The 19,716-nt window shown below is 50.4% G+C and overlaps 1 protein-coding gene and 1 long non-coding RNA gene across 12 annotated transcripts in view; one reads left to right on the top strand and one right to left on the bottom strand.

Moving 5' to 3' along the window:
- The window catches only part of LOC143663919 (uncharacterized), a 458,967-nt gene extending 455,538 nt beyond the window's left edge, over positions 1 to 3,429 (bottom strand). For both annotated transcript variants that reach the window (XR_013166227.1, XR_013166228.1), the window contains exon 1: positions 3,357 to 3,429. This is a non-coding gene — a long non-coding RNA (uncharacterized LOC143663919). The remainder of the gene's footprint in view (positions 1 to 3,356) is intronic.
- A 285-nt stretch (positions 3,430 to 3,714) lies between these two features.
- Positions 3,715 to 18,157, top strand: SPRY4 (sprouty RTK signaling antagonist 4). Of its 10 annotated transcripts, XM_077137285.1 has the most exons (5): positions 3,715 to 3,906; positions 4,820 to 4,855; positions 5,061 to 5,894; positions 11,047 to 11,152; positions 13,180 to 18,157. In XM_077137285.1, exon 5 carries the CDS (start codon positions 13,227 to 13,229, stop codon positions 14,124 to 14,126), a length of 900 nt encoding a protein of 299 aa, XP_076993400.1. In that variant the 5' UTR covers positions 3,715 to 3,906; positions 4,820 to 4,855; positions 5,061 to 5,894; positions 11,047 to 11,152; positions 13,180 to 13,226; the 3' UTR covers positions 14,127 to 18,157. The 10 variants fall into 10 exon arrangements, with proteins under 10 accessions (XP_076993400.1, XP_076993399.1, XP_076993398.1 ...); XM_077137284.1 differs by having other exon boundaries at positions 4,820 to 5,894; XM_077137283.1 differs by having other exon boundaries at positions 3,715 to 4,855.
- The last annotated feature ends 1,559 nt before the right edge of the window (positions 18,158 to 19,716 follow it).

The raw sequence follows: 19,716 nt of genomic DNA, 5'->3' as shown, positions 1-19,716 counted from the left end.
CCTTCACACCTGGCACTGTGCCTGACATGCAGGAAACACACAATAATCATTTGTGGAATTAGCCAACTATTAAAATGGAGCCTCAGACTTTTTATCTGCAAAGGAGGGACAGTACAACCAGAAGATAGCTTTTTACTTTTTGAATAGAAAATAAACCTCTTCCAAAATGATAATGTTACAGTCACAGTCCTGCATACAATAGTTTTGTATTAACTATTTACAATTTACAAAAGTATTATTTTTTCTGAAAAAAAAAAGTAAGCTCAAAAGCTAAGTAAACGATATGGTAGAATGCAGCTTTTCAAAGCAACATTACATGTAAAAGAATACCAAGCACAAGACTAGCACACAATAAGTGTTCAAAAAATGTCTACCACTGATTGGAATTCCTGCCTGTCCTCACCCCTACTAAATTGTCTCCAGGCTCCAGCGAGGCCAGAACTTCTTAAGGAGCAATGCCCAGAACTGAGCCTACTCTGCTCTCCTGGCCACAACCTAGTAGAAATGAAGACTTTTTAAATTGGGTTGGAGCAAAAGGGCTGTAACTAGCTCTGGCAAGAATGCAGTTTATTAGGATTCACCTCTAGCAGGATATTTATACCTGGGAAAGAAGCTGAGCAGCTTTGGAATGCATAAGGCAGATTAAATAGAAGAAAAGTCCAGCACACACCAACTGGCCACCCAATTCAAGAGAACGAACATGGTTTCGTCAACCTGATTGGGAGCAAATGTTCCACATTCCCTCACCACCTTCCACTCTTGCTTTACCCTCCCAACCATCTGTCCTAGAACTGCTGGAGAGGTTTAAAACATAAATGAGAGTATGTCACTACCCTGCTTAAAACCCTTAAAAGGATAATATTGGAACTCCTTGCCAGGTCCACATCAACCTTGCGTGCCAAGCTTTGGCCACACAGGCCTCCCGTTAGTGTCTCCTTTTTGCCAGGCCTCTCCCCATGCAGGGCCTCCACCCAGCATCTTCCTCCGCCTGAAAATATCTCCTCGTTTCCTAAGGCTCACTCTTGCCCATTCTTCAGGACTCAACTCACAACCAAAAGCTATCTCTCATAGATACTCCCTTGCCCTCAAATCAAAATCCAGTTTCCTTTTTTTCCTAATAACCCCAGATCACTCTTACTTTTCCTCCTAGCACTTAAACATTGCCTCAGATGGCATCATCTTGGCTATCTCCCCAATAGATGGTGAAATTCACAAGGGCCTAGAGGGCTGCTTGCCTCTCACCACTGAATCCCCTAAACCAGGGCAGACTCGGCATAGAGAAGATGGATGACTCAATGAACCAATGAACGAACGAATGAACTTGCCATAATTGCTGCCGAAAACTACACCTTGATTTAGATTCCAAGCAGGACCAGAATATGGCCCAGCACCCTCCCCACACACTCCGAATCACACTCTACTTAAGCATCAGAGCCCCCACCTAGTACAGGTCAAGGGGCTTCTCCATCTTCCCCCAGAGAAAAGACAAGGAACTGGGACCCTGTCAGTCTCTTGGTGAACTCCTCTAATGAAGGAAACAGTACAGGGCCCCTGAGTCTCCCCCATCCTCCCCCATTCTGCTTTTCTGCTTAGTTTAGAAAGGATTTATTTATTCACATTCTTCTAATTGTTTGAGCAAGGACCATGGGTGAGCACAGGCTGGAAAAGAATTGCCTTGATTTTCTTTAACGTGTTTAAATGAGATGCAAGAAACCGGTTTTGGGGCCTGTGATGCCAAGAAGGGGTGGTAGCACAGCAGAAAGAACCACGTTGCAGAGACCTAGAAAATCAGTACTACAATTTACGAGCTTTTCCACTTACCAGGTGAAAAGCCCTCAGCCTCAGCCACCAAATCTGACAAATGAGAACAGTTGTATTTAACTTCCATACATGAAAAGGGAAGTTCTGAACAAACTGTAAATTACCATATTGTCCTGGCAGTTTTTCACTTGGCCTTAGAGGAAGGTCTTGGTTCTGAAAGCAAGAATGAGGTCTAAGGGAGGGCCTGCCTTGATCCAAGGAGCTAAGTAATCCCAGGGAAAAGGCCCGTCTGAGAGTGGGAAGAAGGCACTGAGTTTTCACATGGTTTTGCAAAAGGCCCCACCCCTGCCAATCTCAGGAGCCCCAGCCCCAACCCTAGGACAGACCCTTGGTTCAGGGCAGGGAGCTTTTCATTGGCTCCTTTGGCAAGGGCAAGCACACTCTCTTTCCATCCTTTGGTGGCGTAGGAAGAAAAAGACGCCCTCACAATATCCCCGAAAAGCCAGAGCACCCGCACGACAAACCTTACTAGGAATTCAGGCCCTGGGCCTGCTCTTTTCCCTGAATCAAAGCCACCCCCCTATCCAGACTCCCCGGAGGCTACAGCGCCCAGTTCCTGGGCGGAGACGGGCCTGCTGAGAGGACTCCCCGCCTATCCGGAATCAGGCCTAATGGCGCGGGCTTTTTTCACTGGCTTAGGCTGAACCCCTACCCCCACCCCACTCTATCATTAATGGCAAAGAAAGGATCCCGGCCATTTCCATTTCCTCTGCGGCTCAAGGGCCCTGTTGTTATTTAATCCCGTGGCCACCCCGGCAGCATCCTCCGCGCGGCCGGCTCCACCCATCCACCTGGCCAGTTATCACCCGTTCTCCCTTCCCAGGAGGGGAGTGGCGGCACCGAGCGGGGAGCGAAGGCGGTAGAAGAAAAGTGTCTATAGCAAAGGGTTGCGGGCCCTCGGTGAACGAGGTTCCTTAGGCCCGCGCCTTGCGAGCGCCAGGAAAAGGACGAAAGGTGGAGAAGGGGACAGCTTGCTAGAGTGGCAGAAGACGCGCGGACGCCTGGACCTTGCGGGCATTACACTGGGGCGGGGGGAGAAGGAGGGCTGCGTGGCGAGGGCCAATCCTCCTGTGGCTGAGTAGCCAGCATCGCCCCGGGGGGTACTGGAGCCGGAAGAAGCCTCAGCCCTGTCACTGTCCACACCCAACCTGGGGGGAGGGGTGGTCTGCACTCACTCAAGAGAGGCTCAGCTTCAAGAAAGAAACCAGATTCACTCAGCAACCCCCCCACCCCGCCCTCTTTGATACAGTCGATAGACATTTTCTTAGTTTTTGGTAAACGCAGCTTCAAGACACCTCCCTCCGACGTCCCTAGGCGCCACTGGTCGGTAGAAAAGAGAAGGCCCCAACAGGGGTCCTTCCGACCCTCGCTCTCGGCTGCCTGCGGCGGGTGGAGATCCCCAAATGAGCCTGGGTGTGTCCTCCCCAACCCAGCTCTCGGCCCTAGACCCGGAGGCCGCAGCGCCCCCACCCCCGCCTCCCAGCAACACTGACGGTTCCTGCCCAGGCCCGCAGTGGCGTGAAGGCGGCTTTTACCTCCTTTCGTAGGCTGGGAGGGGGTACAGCCCGCGCAGCTGAGCCAGCTGCAGCAGTCGCCGCCGCCCTCCATTCATTAAAAAAAAAAAAAAAAAAAAAAAAGGAAAGAAAGAGGCAACAACAACCTCCACCCGAACCTCCACCCCTCTTTGTAAAAGAACGACGGCCCCTTGAGGAGAGAGAGCCAGCCCCAGCAGTCACGGGTTAAGTTCCTTTCCGGCCCCCCATTCATAAAAAAAAAAAGGAGCGCGGCGCATGCGCGCGCGGGGGTCTCCTGTGCCCACCCATTCATAGAATCGCGGACGGCGCGCGTGCGCACTAGAACTCCTTTCCCTCCCATTCATAAAAAAGCCATTTTCCCAGGCAGTGGTTGCTACATCGCCGCGGAGGCAGCGAAGGGAGCTGACAGCAGCGAGCTGGCTCTGCGAAGCGCGGAGAACCGTGCGGGTTCCTCCCGCTGGGGTCTGCGAAGACAGCGGCGGCTGACCCGCTTGGGTTCGAGGATTTACACAGACGTGGAGCGATGCTTGTGACTCTGCGGCTCCCCAAAGTAAGTCCTTGGCCGGTTTCGGAATCCGCAACTGCCCCCTCTGAGCCGCTACGCGACTCCCCCTGCGGCCGGGGCAAATGGTGCGCTATTTCTAGGCACGTTTGTGCGTTCTTTCCCATACCCTGCGCCTCCTTCAGTTGCTGCGGCGCACCGCAGCTCCCTGACGCCCTCGGCCGGGCCGGCACGGCGCCGGGGGTGTTCACAGGCTGGCAGCGCCGTTTCCGACCCCCGGGCACTGCCAAGTCCGGCTTCCCCGCCTTGTGCGGCTCGGGAAGCCCCGTGCGTGTCCCAGGAGTTTGCCTCTGGCCTGATATCTTTCCTCCTGCCGTCTCCCGCCCCGGTCGCTGGAACGGGCGGCTCTGGGCTGGGCTGGAAGCCACCTCTTGGGTGCGGGGGGCGCCCTCGCCCTGGGCTTCTCGCCCAACCCCCGGTTCCGTGCCCACGGTGCCAGCTCTGCCATAGATCTCCCCAGTCCACTGCAGCGGCCTATGCTCGACGTAGACTTCTCTTTACCCTTCGGAGCCGTGACGGACCAGATTTTCTCCCCTTCTGTCTCCCCATGAATGGTCAGTGCGGGTTGGCCCGGCCTGGGCATTTCTACTCCCTATCTTTGGCGAGGCTGTTCCTTGCCGTCTGACCTTTGCTCTGCTGCCGCATTTTCTGCTGTGCAACCGCCTTTCAGTTGCCTTTCCCTTCCTCGGCCTCTGCAGAGCCGAGGCTCCTCGGCCAACCTCTGCCTGCTTATCCCGAGGCCCCGACAGTGCCAGGCTCCGGGGCCCTGAGGCCGCGGTGGGGCTGTGTTTGGAGCTGAAAATGCGTTTACATAACGCCGGGCGTGTGGGCTGGAGGAAGAGGCTGCCTGCGTAGGAGAGATAAGGCTCCCGCTTTCTCTCTTCCTCCTTGGTGGTACCAGACTTGACATCACCGAGAAGACAGAAGGATAGAGACGGTACGTACTGAAAATTCTGAATCCCCAAGACCACGGGGGCAATGTGGGAGGCGAGGGCGCGTTTGGCCACCTAGGACGGCTGGAGCTTGGTTCGACCGGGCCAGGGCTGTGCCCAATTCCCCCTCCGTGGAAATAATCAAAAAGCATTTAGACAGTAGCTGCTCTTTGGAAGAGAAGACGGCTTCTCAATTCTCTTTGATTTTAGGAGCTGAGGTTTATGGGCAGAGGAGAGTCAAGAGAGGCATCCTGAGGCGGAAAATGGTTGCATGGCTTTCAGGAATGGACAGGAGAGGTGAATTGGGCTGCAGGGGCTGGATCGTGGGCAAAGAGGAGAGCTGCTGGCTGCCTCCATCACCAGCTGCTGGTTGGGCATCCATATTGCCAGGGCAAGGACAGGATGAGCCTTTTCTAGCTCAGAGCGGCTCCTGGGAACCCCCCAGCGTGGTTAGTGCAGGGAAGGCAAGGTGAGTGTTCGGTGGGGCGCCTGGACCCAGTGGCTATTCCCTCTTCGCTGCCTCCAAGTCAGTGATAACTGAATTCTCTCCAGATTTGGGCAATGGTAGACACATATGGAGGCCAGAGAACCTTCCTAGGGGCTGGAACAAACCTATGTGTCTCTGGTTAGCTGGCCAAGGCTCACCAACCTTCGTGACATGCCTCTCGGGATGCAAAGCTGGAAGGTAAAGGACTCAGAGCACTTGGAAAATGTGGGCTTATCAATCTCTTAATAAACTGCATCTGTCTTAAGGTCCTACCCAATATGCACTGGTGAATTTCACAGTGTTTAGAGTTCTCCAGATCTTCACAAAATTGGAGCATAAACATCTTGAATTTTACAGCTTTTTTTTTTTTTCATAGTGTGAGTGCGGCGTGGTCTCTCTGAAACTGTAGAGGAGTCCAGTGTGAAATTGCATTTCCGCCCTTCAGGAGGGTACTCTCTGAACAAGTCTTCACGAGTGAGCAGTGCACATACAATTGAGCCGCATTTTGGTGGCAGATTTCTGAAATCTCCTTGATTGGCAAATCTTGGCCAGTTGGGGTGAGACTTTGAGGACAACTCTTGTCTATCTTCCTTTTTTCATTCCAAACTCGGGATTCACTCCTCTTTGTTGAATGTAAATGCTTTCCTGTCCTCAGCCGTCCTGCCCATCCCATGACCATTTCCAGATTACTTTCTGAGATGGCAGCTTCTCTAAAGCTTTGGTTGAGACTGGTGGGATGAGAAAACACACAGAATAGGCAGATTCCAGGCCAAAACATGGCAGAGCCTGGGGACTGGTGAGCGATTTGGAGCTTGCAGATGTCATTTTTACCCGCATCCTTCCAGAAGAGGTTGGAGAGATAATGCTTTTTGGAATTACACCGTCTGCCTAGTTTTCTTATCCCTTAACCCCCTTTCGTAAACCTGGTATTGCATGTGCCCAGAGGTTTGGCAGAGTTTCTGGAGTAACAAATGACAAAGGTCTTTCAGTGAGTAGTTTGAAAAGTCGATGATTTAAAAATGAGAGAAGGAGAAAACCAGTACCTCACCCATGAGGTGCTCTGGGGTTTGATACTTTGGGGTCACCCATGGGGACTTAGCTTCCAGTTCCTGGTGCTGAAAAGTCCTTTGGTGTGCTGTCTTCCAGCTCTCAGTTCTTGGCTCCCATGAGCATTTTCCTTTCCTTGGAACATTCTGTTGGGTAGGGGTGGAATGTCAGTACCAAAGAAATCTAGGAAGAGTCTCCTCTTTCTTCAGAGAAGTGCAGTGTTCTGGTCTGGAAAAAGTACGGTGTTTTTTTGGTTCTGAATCCAAAGACCCTGTCTATGACTGAGGTGAAGGTTCCCTTGCGACAACATGGGAACACATTCTTGCACAAGCCTTTGTGGGGATATAGTTGAATAATTTGGATGTGGGATGTTGACACAACAGGGTTTTTAAGGAAGGGGAATGGCAAGAATATAGAAGATTCCATCTCATGGCCAATCGATATCTCCCCTGATGGCGGGGGGTGGGGGGGGGGCGGGAAGCAGTGACTCTTTGAAATATATTTTTGCTCTTACAAAGGAGGTAGAGGAGAAGACATAGAGTAACATACTGAGAGCTGTACTCCTCCAGACCTAGCTCGGAGCCCAGGCCGAGCAGATGAGTTCTAAGCATCCTAAGCTTGGGCCTCTTTCCCCATCTGCAGAGTAGAGAAAACAGACTCCTCCTGAGGGGTTTCAGGCTCTCTGCTCTTCGTTATTACTCAAGGAGCCTATTATGAGGCCAGTTTTAAGGGAGCCCCTTCCTGCACAGAAGGTATGGGTGTTGCATGATGTAAGAGGCGGGGTATTCTTGGCTCTCAGAGGTCTGGGGCCACCCTGCAGATCCGGACAGCTGACGAGGCTAGGGAATGTATCCGGGCCATGTGTCTGGGTTTAAGAGGCTTCACCGTTCAGCTGTGATCATGATTGTTCTTTCCAAGGACAGGCCCTAGTCAGTGGAGGAAGCAAGGACACTGGGGGAGGGAGCACAGATGTGCTGGACGGAGCAGTGGAGGGAAGGGGCCCTTCTGGGGCAGGTGGCTCCTTCCTTGCAGAGTGGTTTCCCTTGTCTAGTGTCTTTTTTTTTTTCCTCCGGTTCGGTTAAAGGGGCCATTTCCTGCCCCTATCCCAGGGGTAAGCTGAAATCTATTATTCTGAGTTTATTTCTTGGTGGAGGGTGGTAAGACAAATAAAATGATCTTAGCCTCAGTGGGAGGGGGCCCTCCTCGGGGTCTAGCTTTCTGGTCACACCCCAAATCTGGACTTGGGCCACTATTTCCCAAACTGCCCCGGCGGGTCGCAGGTTCCTTCTTACCCCATTCTTTCTGACTCTTGTCTTTCAATCCCTCTTTAAAGGGATCTGGGCAGGTAATGATTTTGGGGGGTAATACAGTGAAGCCAAAATCTTAAGCCAGTTAAAAGAGCCCAAAGCCAAAGTATAGTGAGGTCCTTGCCTGTCTGATAACTCAATATTCCCATATCCCTCCTCCCACCTGTCCTTGTGCTGGGGCTTTAGCGCTCAGGTGATTGGTTATGAAAGAGGGAAGGGAAGAAGGTCTGGAACCGATAACTGGTGATCGAACAAAGTGATGAAAAGGCGTTGTTTTCTTCTGCAATCTCTAACAGATATGGCCCGAGATGAGCATCCTTAGTGCTGGCCCTTGGGGCGGTGTGGGGGTTGTGGAAGATTCTTTCTCAGACAAATCCGGCTTCCTAATGATTTGTTCTCCCACTGGGGCCATTCTCAGCCGAGATTGTCTTCCTCTGTAGGGTGCAGGGAGGGGCAAGTCCCTGGCTTCCCCACCGACCTTCCCCTCCTCTCATCAGTAGTCTTTTTAAAGCAATAAGTCATCATTTGGTTGTCGCTTAATTAACTAAACTGGGATGTTGTCACAAAGAGTCAAGCGATGGTGGCGGCAGGCTCTGCCAAGAGACCTTTATTCTGTGTTGTTAAAGGGTTAAACAACTTTCCCTGAAAGAACCTGCTGAGACTGAATGGAGCAGTACAGAAACTGCCCATTCATTCAGAGCTTCTCTTGCCAGTTTGTCATTAGCCGACCCACAGTTTTCAAAGTACAACTGTCAGGTTTTCCCAATATTTCCCAAATCCCTAGGGTAAGTCAAGGGGAGGGGGTGGGTGGTGGGAACAGACATCCGGCTCAATTGTGTGGACATTTAACATGCCTCTTGATTCTTTTCACCCAGCCAGTATTGAGCGGTCTGCAGCCAGATGCTCGCCCACCCCACTCCCCGGCCCCCGCAGGTACAATGCAGTGTCAGGCTGGCCGGCTCTGGGCTCGCAGACGGCAAATACAGGGCTGTGTGCTCCAGGGGGTTCAATATCCTTTTGATCAGTATTCTAGGACTCTCCTGACTCCTCCTTTTCTTACCCCCTAGACCTGGACCAGGAAGTCCCAACAGCACAGGTGCCCAGGAACCATTAAGCTCAACTTTATGGGTAGGGGAAGAGACGGTGGGATTCCCTCCTTATTACCCCGTGGTTTCCTTTAAGGGACTGCTTTGTAGTGAGAGCATACCAATGAGACCCATTCAACTTTAAAAAGAACTAAAAATGAAAACGCTTAGTCTTTTTCTTTTGGGGATGATGTGAGGGGACCGAAAAGATGGCAAAGGAAATGAATTGGGAGTGAAGCTGACTTGAGTTCTGAGGCTTCCTTTAATGGCAGGGATTGTAGACACCCAGCCTCTGCCCTTCACACTGAAAATTCCCCTAACAGGGGGCGAGTCAGATGCAAGCCTGGGTCTGGCTTCATTTCCCTGCAAGTTGGGTTACTGCTCCCCCAAGGATGGCTGCTGAGGTTCCCCGAAGGCTGGTGGCAGACTGGGGAGGCTGGAGGGATTCATGGTTGTGAAAGTAACTGGAGCTTTCATACCTTTCCGTGAATCTCCCCAGAAGTTAGGGGCAGCTCCTGCTAGTCTTAAGTTAGGGCTGTGTGGTTAACGAGGCAGCCTCTGGAGTCACACAGCCTGGCCTGAATCCTGGCCTCATCCATTGCTAGCCATGTGACCCTTTGCATCTCCATTTTTTCCTCTGCAAAACAGGTATTTATTTATCTGCAAGGTCACTGTGAGGATTAAATGAAAATCTCACTGAGGGCTCAGTACAGAACCTGACACCAAGAAATGTTTCAGAAATAGTAGCTGTTCCCATAATTACTTAGTACTGTTAGAAGGTTTACAAGTGGAGGTAGAAGTGTGTTTCTTCCTTCATGCTAATCCATATAGGACTGACACCTAAAACTTGATAGAGGCACTTTCTCAGGCTAAGTGGAGTGCTGGCTTTGCATCTCTGTCCTGTCTTCCAAATTGGCCATCAGTCTCATCCAAACAGCCTAAATGAGGAGCCTCCTCGCCTATTTATATTATAAATCTCTTCCTTCCTTACAGAGGAAGCAGAGAGCACATATTAAACTGCACTTAAGTTTGTCAGTGTTGCTTCAGTCTGGAGGGTGGGTGTGTTCCAATGAGCATAGAGATTGATCTTCTAAACCAACTGAGGGTTGAGTTTGGTTTATTTATTTAGACATCATTTAGCTGTGCCGTGAAGGGTTATCTTGGTGGCTCAGGAAGTTGTTTTTTGTTGTCAACCAAATAAATTCACCAGAGGCTCTTAGAGGGCCTCTCCTGTGGGGAGGGCCTCTGCTAATGGGCAGGTGAGGCCACAGGGCCCAGGGAGATTGGAGCAGTTGAACAATGAGCTAGCTGTTGGCTTTTGCTGAGCTGGTGGCGGGAAAGAATCCTACATCAGGGTTTTGATAGGAAAGATAAATTCTAGAATGTGCCTGCTGGAGCCATCTTGGATGCTGCGGGTCCCAAGAGAGCTGAGTCATAGGAGGCCAAGCTCCTACTCCCCATGTCTGGCCCCAGCTGCAGGCCCAGATGTTGACAGCTGCCTGGGGAGGGAGATGGGAGCCTGCTCATGCCACCATCCCCATAGCCTGCAGTGGCTGCTCTCACCCCGACCTCCCTCCCGGTGGAATTATTCCATGAACTGGGGAATCTGCCTTCTGATTCCAGGGCCTATTAATTACCCTAAGCATTGCCTGCACCTTTGCTTTATCTACAGGAAATGAGCTTGGTTTTAAAAAAACTAGTAATAGAGCTGGGGAAAGGAGAGTGGATAATCTGCTGGGGGGGGGGGGAATATCTTTTCTTTTGTCCCCCATTGGCACAGCAAGTCCCAATCCTGGTCCTGACAGACAGAACCCGATGACATGGGACAATACAATCTTCAAACTGCCACTGACGTTTTTTTGGCAGGATCCCTGAGTATTCTTGACCTGGGATTTTGGAATAAGGGAGTCGTGTTGTTTTTGTCCAAGTGTTGCAGGTTCTGGCTCAGCCACCTCTTGACTGGTGCAGGAGGCTCTCGTTGTTTGCCTCTGTCAGCATTTTCCATTCTTAACGCCTAGTCACACCTTTTGTTCCAGGCAAAGTCCTCAGGGCTGGAACCTGCGATTCCAACCTTGGTTTGTCAGTCCCAAAGACCTTTATTTGGAAAACAAGGCCATGAAGGCTCTACTCAAATAAGTCTTATTCATGCCCTGGGGGTGGCAAGTTTGAGGTAGCAGTGCCTGGAGTTTTTGCCTCATAACCAGCCTGATCTTTGGAAAAACTCCTCTGTAGATGCTCATGTGATATTTCTCCCTCCCCACCCCTGGCAGGACGCCCACCAGAGGCTGTCTTGGGGAATGCCTACTTTTTGAAGACAGGCTTACCAGACACCTGAGGTCACTTTACCTCTGCCACGAGGAAGTTTGCCATTCAAAGGTAACACCCTGGTCTCATCGGAAGAGAATGCCAGGCAGTAGGCAGACTTCCTCGGCGGGGTGGGGGTGGAGGTGGAGGGACCCAGTCTTGTAAAGAAATAACCGGCATCTTTTCAGTAGATACTACAGTGGGAGAAAAGCCAACAGTTCATGCCCCGTGCAAAATGGGAGATATCAGTTGACTGAGCATTGAACTTTTGCATTTAGCAATATAGATAATATACAAGATGAGAGAACCTTGTGAATAAACCCCCACTCATCCCCTTCATGAACTTTTCCTCTAGAGCTAGCTCTTTATTTCGGGCAAGCCTGAAAGCATCTAAGGAAGCCCTTCTTTCCCAACAATTTAACTGTTTCTGATCAAACTGCTGTCTCTAAATAGGAGAAGAATAATGCTGAGTGGCCCTGAATGCATTTTTTTTCCCCTCACTCCTCACCATAGACAGGAGTCACTATAATATTGGGATGAACCAACTGTGTCCCACATCTGAAGAGATAAGGGGTTAATTGGAAATGGACACCTGTCCCCATCACCTTTGAGGCAAGATGACTATGTCAGTAGAGCAGGATCAGATCTACTAATTAGAATATCGTTAGCATCTTGAAAAAGCATTTACCGAAACCTCACCCCACACCATATTAATCCAGTAGTTTCTTTGTTGATGTTGCTAAGATTGTCTTCCCTTCTCCCCCACTCCTCCCCTTCATCCCCCGGGATTTCTAAGATTTGGGGTGGAATCTTCCCAGAGTCTAAACTTTCCCTGGGATTCCAAGTCGTGTCCTCGTGGGCAGAGGTCTTGCCCTTCTCCTGCTATTTCTTTAAATTGATCTTCAGCCGAATTCCGAATGTAAAGGTCAGCAGGCAAGGAAATGGCACTTCTAATAGAAAACAATGTGCACTTTCTAAATTTGAACCAAGCCGTTTCCGCTCTTTGATTTAAGTGACTTCCTGGGGTTCCGTGTCAGGCACTGCAGTTGAATCTCTGGCCGGATTCCAACTTAAAATTGCACTCTCTCGGTGAAATTAGAAACTGATCCAGGGTTGGCTTAGCTATTCTAGTAAATAGCATTTAGGCTGAATGTTCAGCTCAGCACTTGGAAATGGCGATGTGAGTGCCCCTTGAGAGGATTTCCCATCCGAGTTGTCAGAAGCTCACCTACCCAGGGGTTATTAGCTGCTGGTGGTTGCTGCTATTAGAAGTGGTTGTAATAAGTTAATATCCTGGACCCTCAGGCACCAGATACAGCTGTTCCTTCTTGTCTCGTGAATATCTGAACGAGAGACTTTTGTTTCTCCAGCTTATAAACTCCATGGGGGCTGGAAGGAGCTTTCTTCCATGTTCCCCATAGTGTCCTTAGCACCCAGTGCAATGATTGGAGCATAGCACCTATTAGCACTTAGGGAATCTTAGCTGTTACTCTGTGCAATGATAAATTATTAGGTACTTAGTAATTAATATGCTAGGTACTCTATACATTTTCTCATTTAATCCTCACAAGAACCCATTTTACAAATGGTGAAACTGAGGCGTCAAGATTAAAGAACTCATTCAACACAACACTGCTAGGCAAAAGTGAGAATTTGAACTTGGGTGTGATTCCAGATCTCTGTTTATAACCATTGAGCCTTATATCTTTACTAAGGAGCATGTTTCACAGAGCAGTTGATTACGAGAATGGTCTTAGTTTGCCCAGATTTGAATCCTAGTTCTACTAGCTTTGTGTGACTTTAGGCAGATTCTTTGGAACATTAATTTTCCATAACTAGAAAAAGGGAATAATTACTTGTAGCTGTGTTTCAGGGTAATTGTGAAGAGTCATGACTTAACGTATACGGTACTTAGAGTGCCCGCCATATGTTAAGGGCTCATTTAAGTGCTCTGCCTACTACTTACTATTGTGTTACTGCTCATGTTTGCCCTCTAAGCCATGGGAGATGGTGGGGGAAGGATTTCATGGGGAGTTGTTGGCAGGCGATATACTGATGGAAGATAAAGATTCTTCTTTTCCTTTTTCCCTACCCCCCAGGGCCCCTAGAAGCCTGTTTCTTGGAGCTGTCCAGGACTTCCAGCCCTATGGAGCCCCCAATCCCACAGAGCGTCCCCTTGACGCCGAGCTCAGTCATGGTCCAGCCCCTCCTTGACAGTCGTATGCCCCACAGCCGGCTCCAGCACCCACTCACCATCCTGCCCATTGACCAGATGAAGACCAGCCACGTGGAGAATGACTACATAGACAACCCTGGCCTGGCCCCGCCTGCCGGCCCCAAGCGGAGCCGGGCCGGGGCTCCTGACCCGGCCCTGACGCCCACCCGCTGTGACCAGGACGTCACCCACCACTGGATCTCCTTCAGCGGGCGCCCCAGCTCCGTGAGCAGCAGCAGCAGCACATCCTCCGACCAGCGGCTCTTAGACCACATGGCGCCGCCGCCCATGGCCGACCAGGCTTCCCCACGAGCCGTGCGCATCCAGCCCAAGGTCATCCACTGCAAGCCGCTGGACCTCAAGGGCCCGGCGGGCCCACCAGAGCTGGACAAGCACTGCTTACTGTGCGAGGCCTGTGGAAAGTGTAAGTGTAAGGAGTGTGCGTCCCCTCGGACGTTGCCCTCCTGCTGGGTCTGCAACCAGGAGTGCCTGTGCTCGGCCCAGACCCTCGTCAACTACGGCACGTGCATGTGCCTGGTGCAGGGCGTCTTCTACCACTGCACCAACGAGGACGATGAGGGCTCCTGCGCCGACCACCCCTGCTCCTGCTCCCGCTCAAACTGCTGCGCCCGCTGGTCCTTCATGGGCGCCCTCTCCCTGGTGCTGCCCTGCCTGCTCTGCTACCTGCCCGCCACGGGCTGCGTGAAGCTGGCCCAGCGCGGCTACGACCGCCTGCGCCGCCCCGGCTGCCGCTGCAAGCACACGAACAGCGTCATCTGCAAGGCGGCCAGTGGGGAGGCCAAGGCCAGCAGGCCCGACAAGCCTTTCTGACGCTTTGGGCCAAAGCCCCGGCACTCCCCTGATGACTTGGTTCCCTCGGGCACCCGAGAAGATCACGGTAACGAGGCCAGAGGCTTTAGCTTCCTGGGGCTGACTTTGCTTATATCCGCTCGGGCCCCCAGCTACGGAAGAAACAGACCACCGTCCCTCACCCATTCCCCCCCCAAAAGGATGAAGAAGCACTTTGGGTGTTTTTTCAGGGTCCTGGAACTTTGTGTCAAACTGACAGCAGCAGGGGTGAGGTGTGGTTTTGGGGGGGCTGGCTGGGAGGGATTTCTCTTTTTCAGAAGACAGAACACAGATGTGGACACATGTCCAGAAGTTGCAACTGTTTGAATGCCTTTCCAATCAGTCCCTCCTCCCTCCGTCCCTCTTTTCCATTCCCTTTGGCTCCAAAGGAGCTGGCTGCCTGGGAAGAATCAACAACTGAGTAGCCAGGAGGGTACCTTTGGAGAAGACCCTTGGAGTCTTGACTTCTATCCCTTCTTCTCCCCACCCCACCTCATTCCACCCTAGTGTGCCCCCAGAACCTCGGGGACGGTATAGAACACTGCAGCGGTCCCTGATGGATGTGTATATATTTGGGAGTGACGGGAACCCACTGAGAATGGAGGACGGCCAGTGAGTCCAAGCCTCGGTCCTCCCTCTGCCTCCCCGGAGCCGCAGGATGGATTTAGGAATTTAGGAGGCGCTCCACGGTGCGTGTCTCCTTTCCGGCTTCATCACTAACTCTTGGGGGTGTTCCACTTACAGCACTGTCCTTCGGTTCCTACCGAGTCAGAGACTCACCTGCCCACTACGTGTCCTGAGTTCTGTGCCCAGATCATTTCCAGAAACTTCATGGGTAGAGAAAGACCCAGGGCAGCCAACGCGAGACCAAATATCATTTTGCCAATGAGTCTGAGGCTGTGGTCTCTGGATCCAGTCGTTATGTTTTTATAGAATAACTAAACCAGATGTTCACGGTGTTTTAAAAAATAATAATAAAACATTTGCTTCCTTTTGGGCCACCCCCAGGAAGGGCTGATTTCAAAATCTGGGGGACGAGCACCCTCAAGGAACATGATTCCCCTTCCCACCAAGAAGAGGATTTTTAACAGCAAAGAAGAGAGATACGGCACCTCCCATTGACAGGATGACAGTCGAGCCGAGTTGGGTTTGGGTTTCTTCTCTTCTGATTCTGCTGCTTGCTGTCATAGTCTTTCATGTACAGTGATGTGTCTGTATCTTGACTGTAAATAGAGAGATGATGAAAAAAAGAGTCTATTTTAGTGTTAGGAAGCCCCTGCAGGGGTGAGTCAGAAGAGTGTGGGTGGGAAAAAATTTATTCAGGGGCTTCTAGGGTTGAGCCCTGCTCTCATGCATGGGCATGCCACCCTCCAACAGCCCCCAAAGACGTAGCAACCCTTTCTCTCAAGGTGCTAAAGGACTCAGAACGTGCAGCATGTCCAGTGGGTAGGTACTTGTTGCATGCAAAAGCTATAGTCTGTCTGGTCCTTCCACCCCAGCTGTTGTATGGGGTTTTCGTTTATGTGTGGTATTTTGTCCCACCCCCCACCCCCCGCCCTTTAATGAAAAGCAGCAGCCTGGGTCAGAAGAGCCACCCCAGGTGACATTGGATTGCATTACGAAGCCCATCGTAGCATTTCCGGTTTGTTCTGTAGGAACAGAACCGCCTCGAGGAATGAGGCCTGCATCCAGTGCTGCTCAAGGACTCTTTTTTTTTTTTTTTTTTTTCCTTCTTGAAGAGTAGCAGTGATACTTTATGATTTAGAATAAGTTAATGGTAACATAGGTATTTATTGATTGGAGGAAGGGAGGGGAGGGTCTTATTTTAGGCTTTATTTATATAACATTTGCTAGCTTGTAAAAGGCAAATATGAAATAGTGCATCTGCATTTTCTAAGGCTGATTCATATAGCTAGCCTTGCCACAGTCGTGATGGATGTATGGATGTTCTTGCACAAATCGGAACGGTAGAAAGAAAAAACACATTCAGCCAACCACTTATACTAAATGAATGTATCAGATGTGTACTGATGGGACTGGAGATGTTTTCCTCAGAATTGGTGTGCAGAAGCGAACCCCAAATCCATGGCGCAGTGTGCAATTCAAGGGAGGAGGGGTCTCCCTGAGCCTCTGTGTGAACCAGACCCAGTGGCAAGTTGCACTTTGATCGTGGAGGTCTACACGCCCGTTCTGGGGAGAATTGATTTACATAAGCTGTGTATGCACACGCACACACCTACACACTTACCCACTCCGGTCCTCCACCTACATAGACCCTGTTTCTTTGCAAAGGGCCGCCTTAACCCTGACTCTTTGTGTACATAGTTGTAAACACGGATTTTTCTGGGTTTTGGGTTTGCTTTTTTTTTTCTCCCCTTACCCCATTTTGGCTTAATCTTTTTGGTTTGTGTTTGACCTGCTAGATGGATGTCTGCAGAACTCTTCCACCTCGGTGTCCCACGTGCTCCCTGCTAGAGGGAAAGAGGGTTCTCCCAGCTCTGTCATGTAGTGATTCCTCAGCATGTTTTTCCCGGCTTCTTGGCAAAACAAAACAAAAAACTGGCTTGTCTGTAGACAAGCGCTCAGAACCATGACACATTTCTGTGGCTGCTTCTGGCTGGTTGTGTTTCCTGTCACCAACAGCTTGCTTGGCTGGATTGGGACCTTTTTTTGAAAAGTGCCACTTGGTTCCCATTTCTGTGCAGCCTGGGGTGAATGGCAGTGCCGCGGGGAACTGGACACAGGGTCCACGGGCCTGTGTGCAGGACGCATGGAGGGGCCCACAGTCCTGGGCTTGCAAAAGCCAGCTCTCCAGCAAGCTCCAGACAGATGGGGGGGGGCATAACCGAGGCTTCTCGGGGTACCATGCCTGAAGAGGGGCGAGGGCCAACCCCTGCTGTTGATGGGGGGCCCTTTACAGCTGATGGAGGAGGAGAACCTGCTCGCCAGCCCCGGGCATTCGAGTGAGGTCCTGTTAGATAATGACTCGGCCAGGGTTGTACAATATGGAACGTGTTGATTTGGATCAGAACTCGGATTGCCGTCGACGCAAAGCTTCATCGCCCCTCTCGCCCACGCGGTCCCGGCTGGGGCAGCGCACTGCGCAGCGTGCGACACACTGTACCAGCCTGCAGGCTGCAACGGGGCATTTTCACACCCCTCTCTGCTTACTGTGACAGTTGGTGACAAACCTTGTGTTGCCATTTTTTTGCTGTGGGTAACTTGGCGTGCGGTGTCTTATCTTGCTTTGTCTTCTCACTGCCCCACAGTTTGGTTTCGTGTTACAAACGAGCTGTCTGAGGCCCCTCACCCCACCACATTCCTCCTCTATTGCCCCCCTTCACTGTAGCCCCTTCTCACCCCACAACAAAAGTTATCACAGAAGGTTTCCTTTGTATAGAATATTTATTTTGAAGCTCTATTTTAATAGTATTTATTTTAGAAAGTCTACTATTGTAAGAGTTCTTCTGTTTGTGAAGAAAAAACCAAGTTAAAAACTGAATGTACTGATCTAGAAAATATATATAAATATATATTGTTAAATATACACAGGACTGCCGTTTCTCGTGTTTGTGTGTGTTCACACTCCTGACATGCTCACCCCAAAGTTTGTCGAGGAAGACTGCCACAACACCAAATGGAAATGCACCAAACAAAAACCCTGATAAGGATATGTGTTTCTTCAGTCCTCCTCCCAGGCTGTTGTAGAGGACAAGGGTTAGGGAGAGAGTGATTTCCTCTGCACGTGCTGCCCTTACCCTGCCTCTAGGATGACTTTGGGCCCACTGGAGGAAAGATGCACCTTATATGACAACACTGAACACTGCCAGATGCTGCTAAACCCTCTTCTCTCCAGCAAGCTGTCCCCTAGGGGGGCACATCTGTAACCCAGATGGACGGCAGGCTCTAAACCTGGGAAGAGCTGGAGGTGGGAAAGGGATCTGACCTAGTTAAGTTTTCCAAAATTTTGCGGCTTCTCTCCCTTTATGCCTTGGTGCCACGGAAATGGATTAGTATTTGGGGATTATTATCCCCAAGATGGATTATTGTTATGTTTATATATACATGCATCAAGAAGGAAACAGAAAAGCTGTTGGTGATTTCCTTATTTCTGCTAGATTGGTGGATATTGCACAAAACCAGTCCCTTTGACCTCTAAAACCTTCCATTTAATGACTTGCCTGCTTCCCTTGCCCAACCCCTACCAATTTCTGAGCCACTTCGCAGCTTCTATAGCTGGTGGAAACTTTTTCCATTGCCATCAATTCATAAGCCAATCATAAATCACACTGAAAGTGGGACTTTATTTTGAACGTATGAAGATAGGCTTTTGGGGAAGAAATTAAATGTTTCTGTTAATGCCAGTAAATTGGGGGTACGGGGTGGGCAGTGGAGCCACAGATGAGATCAACCGCCCTGAGTCCAATTCTTGGTCTCAGACTCACCAGTTACAGCCTCTTCCAATCCTTTGTCAAAGCTCCTCTCTTCAAGACAAACCCAGCCCAAAGTCACTGCTCAAGAAGGCGCAAAGGCTGCTCCTTTCTCCACGTGGTCTTGTCTGCTTAGAACTTTTTGAATAAAGCTCGGCTCTAGCCTCCCTCTCCATTGCCCGATGCCATAACAATTGACGGTCGGTTAGTGCTCCTGTTTTCCTTCCCTGACAAGGTAAGCCATCGGCACTAGGGAGGATTTTCTGTATAATCGGATCGGTACAAATTAGTGTACACCAGGCTTTGATTTAGTCTTGATTGGGACACATGTGGGTAGGGACACAGGACGGGCCTACCACTGGTTTTACTTTGTTTCTAGCATTTTGGGGTGCCTAAAGCCTCATACCCAAACGGGCTTCTTGGAAACACGCCTGTGTTACACGTGCCTCTTTGCTTTTCTTTACCTAGTTGGTGCCTGCTCCTCTCGGTTCACAGCTATGAAATGGGTCTTGGGTAATAATAAGGGTAAGCATTTACTGCATGGTTTCATTTTGCCAGATGCTGAACATGCATCATCTTTTCATCCCAACAAGCCTGCGTGGTGGATACCATTGTCATTTACCTCGTACAAATGCAGTAACACGTTCAGAAAAGTTGTTCCGTGCCCAATAAACGATCAGGGGATAGAGCTGGGAAGACAAATTGAAGGATTTAAGCAATTCAATTTCGGGAAGGAACACAAGATGGACCAAATAAAAGGCTCTTCAGCAATCAAGTTTTTAAATGGGGAAGAAGCAGAACTTCAACCCTTTCACACCTGTAACCCCTAGGAGGCCAGCAAGCCCTGGTGCTCAGCCTACAGAAAGCTGGTCTGGGGGAGGCAATCCTAGGGACTAGAATCCCCATGAGACAGCCTTGTTCTTTGGCCAGGCCCCAGCCCAGACCTGCTGGGTACCCCCGCCAGCCTGACGAACCTGCAACTTGAAATTAATTCAACTTTCCGAAGTACATTTGTGAGCTAATCAAATGAATACAGGCAGAAGGCTCCATGCTGGAGGTGTGTGCCAAATGAAAGAGAGGACATTTTTAAGAGCCTTAAGTTTATTCATCAGAACTTTAATAAAACAATATGTCCATGGCCT

Source organism: Tamandua tetradactyla, chromosome 20 (assembly GCF_023851605.1).
Source record: "Tamandua tetradactyla isolate mTamTet1 chromosome 20, mTamTet1.pri, whole genome shotgun sequence".
Taxonomy (NCBI): Eukaryota; Metazoa; Chordata; class Mammalia; order Pilosa; family Myrmecophagidae; genus Tamandua; species Tamandua tetradactyla.
Note: the sequence above shows the minus strand (reverse complement) of the source record. Positions and strands in the feature narration are given on the sequence as shown.